General features: G+C 41.9%; 1 protein-coding gene across 2 annotated transcripts in view; it reads left to right on the top strand.

Annotated features, from left to right (window-relative positions):
* The window catches only part of HTR4 (5-hydroxytryptamine receptor 4), a 140,766-nt gene that overhangs the window by 62,195 nt on the left and 65,391 nt on the right, over positions 1-13,180 (top strand). The window contains exons 1-3 of one of the 2 annotated variants that reach the window (XM_062587508.1): positions 1,410-1,435; positions 7,063-7,188; positions 9,737-9,937. In XM_062587508.1, coding sequence (XP_062443492.1) covers positions 1,410-1,435; positions 7,063-7,188; positions 9,737-9,937 — 353 coding nt within the window. Of the gene's footprint in view, positions 1-1,409; positions 1,436-7,062; positions 7,189-9,736; positions 9,938-13,180 lie in introns of those variants that run through there. The other variant, XM_062587507.1, reaches the window with a different exon arrangement.

Genomic DNA, 13,180 nt, shown 5'->3' with positions numbered 1-13,180 from the left:
TACAATGGAGTTATTTTGATGCATGAAATGGAGTTTGTGGCTTGTCAATAGTTTAATTAATCTTGATCTGTTTCTAACACAGAGATGAAGTAGGTAATTGGTTTGAATCTGTTAGAATTGGTCCTGCCATCTGCACAGTCTGAAGTGGAGCAGCACAAGCAGTATAACATTTAAATGCATTAAAAGAAATGATACACTGATGGATTAATGCTGACTTCTGATTAATATTTTTAGGTGGCTGTAGAGAAGAATATGGTAACAGCTGGAAAAACATAGATCAAATAATTTCTTCCTCATTGTCATGTTTCTATACAGAGACGCACATTGTTAAATTGATTCATAAAGAAACATACTTGATTTTTAACTGTTTATCAAGCAACTTCTGATTTTATCCCTAGAAGTAATCAGGGGCAGACTTACATGGAATACCATGACACTGGCAGTAACAGACTGAAAAGCCATGAATTGGTTGAAAACAGAGTGGAGCAACTCCTCCACACATTCCCCGTGCACTTTGAGGCCCCTCTTAAATTGAGAAGAACTCTTTTCTAGGCCAACCTGATAAAACTCATCCCCTAAGCTTCTATTCCTCTTCAGTGAGGATTACACATGCACCTCGTATTAAGGACCCTGCTACATCGCTGGGATGCTCTGGACACCTCTGTGAGCAGAATTATTCCATCCAGTTTAGAAGTGGCTCTCTGACCAGGCAGGAGTCCTTTTTATTAGCTACTCTCCTCTATACCCTAAAGAGAAGGTTTTTTTATTGTACTTTCTTTCTCTCTCTTTTGCTCTTATGTAAACCTTCTTAGACATCATCTCTTGTCTTCTCCTGGCCCGAGCACCCCGTGCTGCCCAGGATGGGGCCAGAGCCTGGCTGCATGCTCACCTGCCCCCAGCCCAAACCCAGGAGTGTCAGGGCAGTGCCCAGTCCGCTCTCAGTGCTGAACTATTTATTAGCGATTGTATCACACTGCAACAGCGGGGAGATTATGATGTGACATGCGTAAGGAAAACCCAAGGTGGAATGTACCTGGTCTTACTGACATGACTGATCTGTGTGGTTTAATTGCTGTATAAAATATGCAAAAGCACTTGAGGTCATTTAGAAAAGTTGAGGTGTTTACAGGAAAGTAGAAATTGAGCTTGAAAAAAATAATTACACTTTTATTTGATAATAGTAATGACTACACAGACAAGCCTTTTAAATGCCTCCATATGTGGGTTTTGAACATTCATTCCTCATCAGCTTTTCACCTTTTTCCTTAAGTGATTTCTATATTCCTACTAACCAACAATCATTCTGTCTGAATCTCATTTCCTCATAATAGAAAACCCATCAATCTCTGCTTTCTTAAACAGGGAAGCATGCTTGGAAGCTAAAGTGTTCAGGTTTGATCAAAGATGTTATGCAAACCATTGATTTTAATTTACAGCAATATCTACTTCTTTCATTATTAACAGCTTTGAATTACTGAGCCTGAATAATTAACAAATATTCCTACTTGATGATAGATTATTCAAAAGGCAGATGTACAGAAGTATAATGCAGATGAACATGCTTCCTGTACTCCTGGTGATGCACATGTCTATTGGACATTCCCCAATGGAGCAATAGAACATGGCATGAAAGAAAAACTCTGGAGAGATCTCCCAAGCTCTCTTAAATGCTTCCAAAAATATCATCATAGCAAATGCTCCACAGATGAGCATGCAAGGGCATGTTTGTGACCTACCTATCTTCACTTTCTTTTTTTCTGCTAACCTCCTTGTTAAAAACAGTAGATCAAAATCTCTCAGTCAGTGTCTTTTAGAGATTTGCAGGACTGTGTCTGTCTATTGCTGAAGCATCCCTCAGTTTTCAAGCAGGGCAAGATCTTGCAAAAAGTGGCTCAGTGCTGATCTCCTTTGGCATTTACAGAGATTGTTTTGACCAGTGAAATTCAAAATCTCTGTGCACCAAAGACCTGGATTGGGGAATACCCTTTAGTGCCTGTTCAGTTGCACAGATTGTTGCAGTTGAGGGGGTTGGGAGAGGTGGAGGTCTCTGTCTCAACAAGGAAACGTGTTCACACAGGAAGGTGTCTAGAAGCACAAGGACAGAGCCCTTTCACCTCCTGTTATGGTCTCTGTCCTTCCCCTTTAGAAAAAATGAGAGGAAAACATCTGGGAGTCTTACAAAAGGAGACAGCCAACACCTCCCTTGCAAAGACAGATCTCCCATCCACCCAGAAACACAACCCTGCACTCTGAATGTCTGTTTAGTTGGGTGTCCTCTCCCATCTGAAATTTAGTATCAGTCTCCCATGCCAAAGGACAAAACTTGGTGAGTGATGACTTCAGAGTTATAACTTCTCAGCTGTAAGAATCTTTTTTACTCAGAGCCTGTGAGAGAAGGGAGCAGAAAATCCTGCAGCTAATAAAGAGGATAGAGGTGTTTGCAGCTATTTCTGTCCCAGCTGCGCAGTGAAAAATCATGATTCCTTTCCACCTCCAGAGCCCTTTTCTCTGGCATCCACTAAGCTCCCTCCTCCCCCAAGACCTGCAGAATGACCTGTGTAAATCACCACAGGAAGAGTGTGGATTAAAAAGTCAGCAACACACAGGAAACACCCAGTTTTCCACCACTACATCATGCAGCTGTCTAGTATTTGGATGCTTTCAAGGCTGTATAAAGAGTAGCTGAGGGTAAATCTTCACAAAAATGATCCAACACTAGTGAGGGAGAACTGATGTGAAGAGCTGGTCATGCCTACCTTGAGCACTGGTGCCTGGGGAGAGGCTCATCCTTCAGGTGGCAATGGCAGATGGTAGCTTTGATATTTGTCTAGGTTTCTCAAACAGGGAGATGAGCAGACAGTTTAGTTCACCCAGGTGTTTATTACATGTTGGTTTGATTACTGTGAACCTTTCACATCTGAGTGCAAAACAATTTTGCCTTTAGAACAGAGCAACTCTCTGATTTGACAGGTCAAATCAAAATGCTTCATTCCTCTTAAACTCCCTCTGTGGGATTACAGCCAGTCTGAGAGACCCCATCCAAGGCTGGGGTGGGGTGGGGATTTCTCAGCAGGCAGCCTCAAAGTCACAGAGCTACCCGCAGACAAGACCCAGCAGGCTTGGCTGCCAGATCTCCCTCCCAAGGCACTCCATGGTGGAGCGACAAGCCCTATGCATGGACCATAAACAGTTCATACCCTCCTGGCAGGGCCTGGGGACAGGGAAGTTGTCTCTCTCCCTCTGTACTTGCTGCAGAGTAGAAGATGCAAGGTGCTCAAATACCATGGTGATGAGTATTGTTTAGGAAAAGCAGGACAGGCAAAGCTAGATAAAACAAAATATAAATCTAACTCTCTACTTAGCTCTATATAAATGAAACCATCATCATCCTCATTACCCCCAAGACAGCATGTGTGTGCTGCCATGCTCGCTCAGAAGGAAAAGGAATATCTTTTATGGGGAGCTATTCAGTGTAGTTTGACATTTTGTTTCACAGATGCAGTCATGAAGCAATGTTAGTCTTTTATGAAGGCTCCATTTAGATAGGTGCAATTACAGATCTGTAATCAAGGTGCCTTTGATCATGGCGTTCCCATTGTTCAGGGAGGCTTTTCATCCCCCCCCCCCCCACCATGTACCCAGCTAGGTGGCTGAGACGTGCCTTTGAAGTTGTTTCTTTCCTTTTTCCCTTTTCCTTTTAATTTTCATGGGGTCTTCTGGTGATGAACATTATTAATGAAGGCTCTGACAATCAGTTTTGTTCAAAATGCTTATGTTTGGCAAGTGCCTAACCTTCCTCAGCTTTGCAAGAGCCAGCTGCACAAGGAGGGCAGACAGTGGGCTGAGAGCAGTCCGTGCTGTTCCAGTAGAGGAATATTACCGTGTGCTTCCTGCTCTGCTTAATGCACATGGGAGGGAACAGGCTCTTGGCTTTGCTGCAGTACAGATTCATGTTTCACCAACTCCCAGCTTCCTGCCTCCTAATATCTGAGGAAAAGGACTTTGTTTCTGGAAGGAGATCATTCAGGTCAAGTGTAAGTGGAGATGGACAGGACAGCAAGTGAGAGAATTTGTGGAGGTGAGAAGTGACACCATTTCCTAGGATCAGCCATGTGTCCAGTGACCGATTCTGTAGAGTAGATTGGGATTCTGGTGCCAGCATGAGGGATTAGATCTCAATTTCCTTTGAGAAAGGTTTTTGAGGTTTCTGAGGAGTCTTTATCTGCAATTTGGAGTGGCCACTGGCGATCAAGGAGCACAGAAACAGATGTCATTTGCTTGGTTTGAATTTAGCATGTTATTACTAGTCATAAGAGGAAAGCTGTGAGAGATGCTCTGGGAATTCAAAAAACAGAAGAGAAAGAGGACAAAACCCCTGACTCACAGACCCTTGGAAGATGAGGGAGCATACAAGGGAAGTGTTAGTATATGCATGTAGGCATTTCATTTCCTGCAGGCCACTGTCAGAGGTAGAATGATGAAGGAGACAGACTTTTGATTGATGTGACTTCTCTTATATCAAATGTGAGAAAGTGACTAAACCAATGTAAGAAAATTGAAGACAACAATGTCAGTATAATTGCAATAACTGCAGAAATGAAACCCACTCATTTCAGTAGCTGTCCAAGAGTAAGCCAAGGCTATGGGAAGCAGAGCTCTCAATAAATACCGTGAAACACACATTTAGTTTTGGCAAAGACTTGTTGACATTCCTGAATGGATGAAAGAATTTGTTCAGAGCTACCAGCTGTTCAAAAGGCATGTGGGTACTTCTTGGGGCCTTAATTGCCCTCACTGAAGTCATGTTAAGCTCAGTAGACAGGTCTTTCTAATTAAGTGCAAACTCTTTTAAGATGCTGAATAAAACCCACTCTTGACTTTGCCTTTCTCCTATCTCAGCATCCATAATTGGCTTTCAGAAAAGAAGTGACCTGCTGAATGCAAACTCATGGCCAAATCTGACCTGTTCAACATAGCACCAGCAACCTTTCTGCATTAAGCAAAGACTGATATTAGCAATGAAAACTATTAGGGTAAAAGAAGAAGTCGTGCCTTTGCCATCTCTGCTGGACTATTCCATTTAATGCAAGACAATGACTGCTTACTCACTGGGCCCCTTTTGCCCTCAGCCACATAGATCCCCTCTCCTGGTATGCAGGTAGTATTCCCTTCCCCCACTTCCAGAGGGATATGTGGCTGACACAGCTCCTTCAGGGCCATTGTCCACTTTGCATGAAAGTTATGACACTCCTGGTTTGAACAGAGGAAATTATGTGGAATTATGTGTGCGTGCTCTCACAGGGGAGAAAGCACTGTACACGGCACAGAGACATACATTTGTGAAGCTAGGATATGCATTTGCCTCTGCATTATAGCCTAATTACACTTGCTTTTGAACCTGCCTATATCTGCCTGGTGCCTTATGTTTCTGTGGAATGACTGTGAGGTCAGGGCATCTCCTTTCCTCTTATTTGTTCGTGAGCATCCTCATCCGTCTGGGGGAATCTACACAGCAGCTGGATGCATTTTTTTCTTTTTGTAAAACATTAAAAATCAAGAAACTCCTAAGACACTGTTGATGCTCAAGCAGAGCAGGCCAGTTGCCCCCTCACCACCATGCAGAACCTCGGCAGGCTCAAGCCTGATCCACTAATTCAACTGGCAGCAAACACGGAGGTCATCCTCAAAGTGCCATCCCTTTTCAGTACAAAAATGGATGTTCTGCAATGCAAGTTTAGAGGGAAGTCAGTCATTAGAAGCTTATTAAAATGGTACAGGAATCAATGTCAGAACTACTGCAGAGTTTCTAATCTTTTCTTGCTTTTGCCAAAATCAGGAGAATTCAATGAGCTGAAGTGTAACAGTCTGGAATATATTTAGTAAATAAAAACTGACCCTAGAGGAAGTCAAATAAACAAATGAGACTAAATCAGAAAACCATTTCAGTGTTTCAATTATCTGAAAGATCTCACATTAATCCTGGCTGCTGAATACCAACTCCATACACTGTGAACAAATTTCCCTGCTGAATCAGTGTCGAGTGATGCTCTTAATGTCAGTTTATCTCTAGTCATACTTGGTAATATGAACAAACACCTGTTCTCATCTGTCTAATGTAATACTTGAAGTTACACAGACAGGTGAAAGTTTGGGATGACTTTTGTTGTGGATACATAACTTGAAATAGCCTAAAAGGAAAAGTTGCTCAAAAAAATTTCACAATAAAACCAATTTTATGAGAAATTGAATGCTATTTATTGCATGCTATTTATTACCTTCCTGTCTTGCAGTCTTCAAAATGGAAAAAGTTTTTTTCATAACGTTTAACAAAATATTTTTGGAAACACAAACTTAAAATATGTCAAATATTGTATTTTTACATTCTTCTTCCTTTTTCTTTTTTATTCTCATTAACTGAAGGAAATTACTAATATCATGGTAGGTGGAGATTGGGTATTTCTTTTTCATTTTTTTTTCTTTTCCTTTGCCCAATGCTGAAAAAGTTACTAAGTAGAAAAGAAATGCCACACTTCCTCTTACTTCACACTTACACAGTGAAGAGAAGAGGGAACAAGGGAAAAGATTATACAGAAAAAAAAGAAAATAAAATCAAAATGCTTCTGTATAGAAAATACCATTATTTACTGGAGTGAAAAGTGAATGAAAACATTTTCATCCAGAGGTACTTCAGTGGAAGGGACTTTCAGAAAACAGTGCACACCTGTTTAGTTATCTTCAGCACTCTAAAATGAGCTCCTTCTCGGTGTTCATCAGTTTATCCAACAGTGGGGCAATGTGGGCTGTCACAGATATTGCAGATATTCTTCATGTGTAGCCTTTCTGGTGATGGACACAACTCTCTCAGCTTTTCCCATAAATGTGAAATCTGCACTGTTAAACTGCTGAGATTTGGTGGAGACACTTTCTCGCTGGGATGGGATGGAGGACGTTGCTGTTGCGCGTGCTGGAACGTATGCACCCGCATGGCGCCCTTCACGCTGCGGCTGCGGCTGGCAGTTCCCCTCCAGACTCCTTTGCATTTTCTTTTCTTGTGCTCCCCAGTTCGAGTGAGGGCTTCGGCGTAGCGGAGAAGATCGTGCTGCTCACCTTTATCTCAGCGGTTATACTCATGGCCATCCTGGGGAACCTGCTGGTGATGGTGGCCGTGTGCAGGGACAGGCAGCTCAGGTGAGCCCCCCCGCCGCCCAGCCCGGTCCTTTCCCACAGCAGGGACTTATGGGGCAGGACCACCCAAAATGCCCTGCAAAATGCCCCCTGCATGCAACTGAGTTCACACACCACTGCGACGGAGAACAGTCTCTCTCCTCTGCGCTCTGCAGCCGTTAGCGTCATGGCACCGCCAGGCTTTCACGCTGTTCTCAATTTGTCCGGATTCAGATTTGTATTATGGGAGTGTGATCATTTTAGTATCCATCCACCACATTTTTAGCACTCCCAAGATCAAAAACAGATAAATAGTGAAAAATAGAGCCAAGCAGGAATTCTATGGAGAAGCAGGTTGGCCCCTGTCCCTTTTCCTTTCTCATTTCAAACTGTCTTTCTAACAAGCCCATCAATAAAACACACAGATCAAGAACCTGTTACAATTAGTGTGTCCCACTGCCACAGCTTGGTAGGTGTTCCCAGTGACTTTCAGGGGGCCGTTAGCAAAATTCCTGTCTCAGGGCAGTTGCTGCTAACTGTGGGATTTGTCAGACAAGCCTCAGGAACAGTGTGAGATATTCAACAGCCTTCAGTTGTATTCTGCGTGGGATTCTTAATGGATTTAATTTTATTTTAATGTTATGATTTAAAAAGTGCTCTTCAAGTTAAAATTATAACTGCAGTCTAGAGTCTTCTCAGTGTTTTCTGGAAGGATTTTCTCAATTTATAAGTTAAAATAAAATCCTCCTCCTCCACCCCAAATTCTCCACACGTCCCAAAGGCCTGCAATGAGAAGCTGATGGGCTGCACTTGCATCCAGGCATGCAAGGCAGCGATGGGCCAGTGAGGCACCAGCTCCTCATGGTATAGCCCAGGTGAGTCCAGCAAACACAATACAGCCTGGTCTGGAGAGCCTGACTTGGGACCCTGGAACAGTACAAAGAGAAAGACATGGTGTGCAAGCCAAGTCCTGCCTCTGTGGCTAGTCCTGCTCCTGTTCTGGAGCTAGCTTTGGCACTGCTGCACAGGAACACACGCCACAGTGGAGGCAAATGCTCCTGGAGCCATGGGAGATGTGTGGTCTGGCCTTAAAAATCATTTTGAACAGTTGTGTGTCTTACAGCAATTGCACACGGCCTTTAGTGCTCAGATTTCTTCTGACCCATCCCACACTGGTTCTCCCACTACTTTTTGACCTTCACCAGTAGCCTGACTGTTTCCCAGTCCTGCACCTCCACTCAGCACTGCCAAGGAGCACATTTTGGCTTATCACCAGTCTCTTTTCAACTGTAGTCACTCGGGCAAAAATTGAAAAAAAGGAGTAGTCTTTAAGATGATGGTAATAAGTTTTATTACACCCTGTTGATTTCCTTATACTGCAGTATACCTAGTAGTAGCACAGCTACAAAGAGCAAAATACAAGTTATCTGTGTGGGCTTTGTCACAATGATGAAGGCTATAAGACAATAAGTTTAATGAGATGTGTGCGGTGACTGGGCAGGAGTATGTTAGCCAGATATTTCCTATCCTGGAATCAGCACATGGGAACCTACTTTCCTATATAACCATCAGGTTTTGAGCTCTTTCTGACACCAGCAAAGGAGCTTTAAATAGGCCGCATGTTGCACAGGGAGCCATGCAAAGTGTACCATAGGAAAAGTCACTTTTTCAGTTGTCTTCCACACTGATTTAGAGCACCCCCTGACTTACTTCCCATTGCTACACTTATATCTGACTACCAAGTCCTCCACCATGGGTATTGTAGATGTTGACCCATCGCCAGAAGTCTGGGGAAACTTACTACTTTACCCCATAGATCCAACAGTGCCCACTGGCTGTAAGTGAAGAAGTTTCTCTAGAACCACAGTGACATTTCTTGGCTGTGAATTGAAATCTGCTGCTGATTGCTAAAGCCTACTGAGAGAATCACAACTTAGCAGGATGAAAAAAAAAAAAAAAAAAAAAAAAGGAAAGGGGCATGTTTGAAACTTTCTTACTCCTGGAGACAAAGGATGATCATCCTTTGTCCTTTCCCACTCTTTTGGAAGAGAATGACTTGAAAGAGATGTAGTCTGGCCATTTCCATTGATGAAGCACTAGTAGGATACGCAAGGCCTCAAAGCACTGTGCAGTGTGCAAGGAAAACACTTTTGTTTTCTCAACAGATTTAACCTCAATCTGCATGGGAGGAGGAACTCTCTGAGGGCTCACTTTCATGAGGAATTTGTATCTGAACTTCTGTTGTCCATCTTTGAAAATGCAAGCTGTGAGGCTGAGCCAGTCAGGAGCTAAATGGCCAAAGTGCTGCTTTGCTGATGCCAAGGCCTGTGAGCACCTATTACCCCTCCTGTATGAGCAGAGAGATGCATTATGTAGGGAACACGGTGGATGTTTGGCTTTCAAACTAGGAATGAGCTAGAGGTGGCTATATAAGGTGAGGAGTACATTGGAGAGGACTTTGTAGTATAATAGAGTGAATTAGACCCAATTACAGATGGAAATCTCTGTCCATTTATAGAGGATGCTGCTTTGAAACTGTTCCACCATAATTTTATCATCATCTATCTTGCAGGAAAATCAAGACCAATTATTTCATTGTTTCACTTGCCTTTGCGGACCTGCTGGTATCTGTACTGGTGATGCCATTTGGAGCCATTGAGTTGGTTCAGGACAACTGGATCTATGGAGAGATGTTCTGCCTGGTCCGAACATCCCTAGATGTTTTGCTCACCACAGCATCAATCCTTCATCTATGCTGCATTTCACTGGACAGGTATGAATAGAAGAACATAGGAAATGACAGTATAATAGTATAATAATTTGCTTTTAAATTTCTTCAGTGTTGTTACTTATCAATAGTAGCTGAAGAGCAAATACAAACCTACTGGGTTCTGTATAGCAATAAAGCTCTCTTGGTAGCTGTTTTTTGAGGGAGGTCTCTGGTACTCGTCAGTGTAGGAAGACTTTGAAAAGAACAGGATTTATATTGATAGAATGAGCCAGATTCTCAAACTGGCATAGTTCTGTTTGCATTATTGATCCAATGTGGCAGAATTTCGTCTTCAAAATAAAGACGTGCTGAAACATGGATCCACAGGAAAGATTGCAACTATCATGGAAAGAGATGCATCAGGCACAGGACACTGTTTTAGCAGAACAGCTATTCTCCTTGAGAAAGTCAGGTGTTATTCACTGTGAGTGGCTGGAGAGAAGACCTGACTGGTGTACGACTTGAAGTGCTGTGTCATACCTCAGGTACTAAAACACTAAATTATCCGTCTTTCTCTTTTCCAAAAATATTGGATGTATCTTATAAGTGCTATCAGAACTGCTCTTCCTGTAGTTAACAGCCACATATCCAGATGAAAACTCGTATTACTAAAAGATACATTTTGACACATATTACTAGATTATTCTCTATTACTAGAGAAAAATATGAACAGCAATCCCCCAGTTTTTAGAGCTTGTTTCTCTAAGACATTCATTTATATGTCGACCCTAGTGAAAACTAATAAGGAGGTAAGTAGAGGTGGTGAAAAAGGTGAATAGGCTTTATGGGAAATTTAAACATTTTTCTTCTCTTTTAAACTTTTCTTGCAATATCAAAATGAAGCCAAAATCCTAAAGAATTTATGGCAAACAATTTTGTTGTATTTTTTTATTTGCACTTTTTCAGGGCAAACTGCAGAACTCTTCAACTTTAATTGTATTTTGCTTTAAAAGATCTTTGAGAATAACAACCATTTTTCACTTCAAAACTGCTTAGAGAAAAACGTTTTGAACAGTTATCCTAATAAGCAATATTTAGAGCTTTCAGCTGAGTTCTGTGGAGAGTTTTCAATACCTTTAAAAATACTGTTGCTCAGTATGACTTACGTGGCTAAAATAACCATAATCATTCTCATCATCTTGACAACAGATATTTAAATAGCATCTTTCATTCAAAGATTCTGTACCCAGCCAGACCTCAAAAGATACTTGATTAAATTCTGCATTGACTGGCAGAATTCCTTTGCTGTGGGATACAGGGCCACCACCAAATATATAGCGTATCCAGATAGAAGCTGATGGGCGATGGCTACAGCATGTTTCCTTATCTGGAAGTTTATACGGCTGGAACATGAACAGGAAACTCATTATCTTAAAAACATTGACCAATTGCCACTTTGAGCCAATTATCAGTAAAGCAGATGTTAGGCATTGTGCACTGGGAGTAGAATTGTTATATAAAATGTTGGAGTTGGTTAGATTCTCCACATTCTTAATTAAGCACAGGAGGGTTTTGTAGACAAGGGAACACGAAGGGAAGATGCTGTTTCCTCCCCAGCCCTTGACCCCAGTCCTTCTCAGATGCAGGAAGCTGCTCTGATGTGGTTCCTGCTGTGGGACAGCCTGACCTGTGGGTCCAGCTCCCTCCTGGATGTGGAGGCTGGGATTAGTGGCAAGCGTTTCTCTCCCTGCTGCCAGTATCACAGCAGAGGTGTTGAAGCCGGTCTTGGTTCTACTGCTGTCAAAATCGCTCAAAGTTAATGTTTTAGGGATGCAGAACAGAGATCACAGTTTTATACAAGAAGATTTTTGTGTCCTTTTCATAGAGATTAATTCACTTTGGCCTCTCTGAAGTTGGCTATTGTTTCAAACCTTCTCTGCAAGTAGGACAAAAAGGACTTTTAACAGCTTGGGTGGAGAGGAAGCTTGGGTGGAGAGATGGATATAAAATAGTGGATCCATTTTCATATAAAAAGAAAGTTAAAAAATACCTTTTAAATCCACCTTTTTTATCCTTTTGAATCTGACACGACCTTACTGTGACTGTGCTGGCAGCAACACTTCCAGGTGTGTTCTGATCTGAGGTCACCCCTAGAGAAGGGCAAGGAGACCATTTCAATCTTTGCTTCTGTGATAAAGATGAAAAGTGAAAATATCAAACCTCAGTCACATTTAATAGACTAAAAGTACAAATTTTTTCTAAATTCCACCTATTCCTTAAGCCTTTTGAGAATTCTTTAAATTCTCTTCCTTTTTCAAACTGAACTCAAAATGTTGTGTTATTCCTAGTGCAGATTAAATAAAATGTAGGTATCTGACAGCACTTAATGACTTGATAGAGTAACTAGTCTGTAATCCAGATGAGCAGTGTACCCAGCACATGCTGTTAACAGAAGATTTAACAGGCTGGAAAAGTCACCTAATTTCTAACTGCCATGCTAAAGCTTTCTTTCGGGGCTTGGACTATAGGCTTTCTGAGCTTACCTGTCACCAACTTGTGCAAACACTGAGATTTGAAAAGGCTTCCAGATAATTTGATTTTTGCAGTATTCTGCAGTCATCTCCAAGCAACTTTTCAGGTCAGCTCACTCTGATATGAATAAAAGCAACATCTCTCTCATCTGCAGATCCTCACAGATAAGCTTTAAAGGCTGTTGGCAGAAACTTGAGTCTCTAACAACTTTTTGTTTGTTTTGAGGTTGCTTTTATCCCCAGTGAGGATTCCCAAAACAGTGGTTACAGCACAGAGTAGGTGGGAAAATAGCAGTGGATAGCCCTGAGAAGATAATAGGGTACATAAGTGCCAAGGTTTCTGTCCAGGGCAGCATGACTCAGCCCATCATCTAGCCTCTCTCTGTCACTACTGCCAAACCAGTTCTGACAAGTGGGTTTTGGAGGAGCACAGACTATGTCCTGGCATCTCACTGAGCCTATTTTGTTCTGAGCAACACTTGACAGCACTGCTTCCTTCACAGTACTTTATTTCATTTATGCTAGCTGTTGCCCTGCTGTTCATTCAAACTTCAGGGGCGAGAGTGTTTTTTCTAGCTTGTGTTTTTTCTGTGATTCATACATCTCCTGCCTTCTGTTTTATTTCAGGGCATATATCTTTTTCTTTTTCTTTTCTTTCTTTCTTTTTCTTTTTTTTTTTAACTGGGTTATTGTACGCAGGATTCAATTTGGGTTGCATGAAAAGACCTTTGTGTGATAATATCTTGTATCTGTTTTCAAGACTGCCTCTGAAAAA

The sequence above is a fragment of the Rhea pennata genome, chromosome 14 (assembly GCF_028389875.1).
Source record: "Rhea pennata isolate bPtePen1 chromosome 14, bPtePen1.pri, whole genome shotgun sequence".
Taxonomy (NCBI): domain Eukaryota; kingdom Metazoa; phylum Chordata; class Aves; order Rheiformes; family Rheidae; genus Rhea; species Rhea pennata.
The sequence above is the reverse complement of the archived record's forward strand: the minus strand, read 5'-3'. Positions and strand labels throughout refer to the sequence as shown.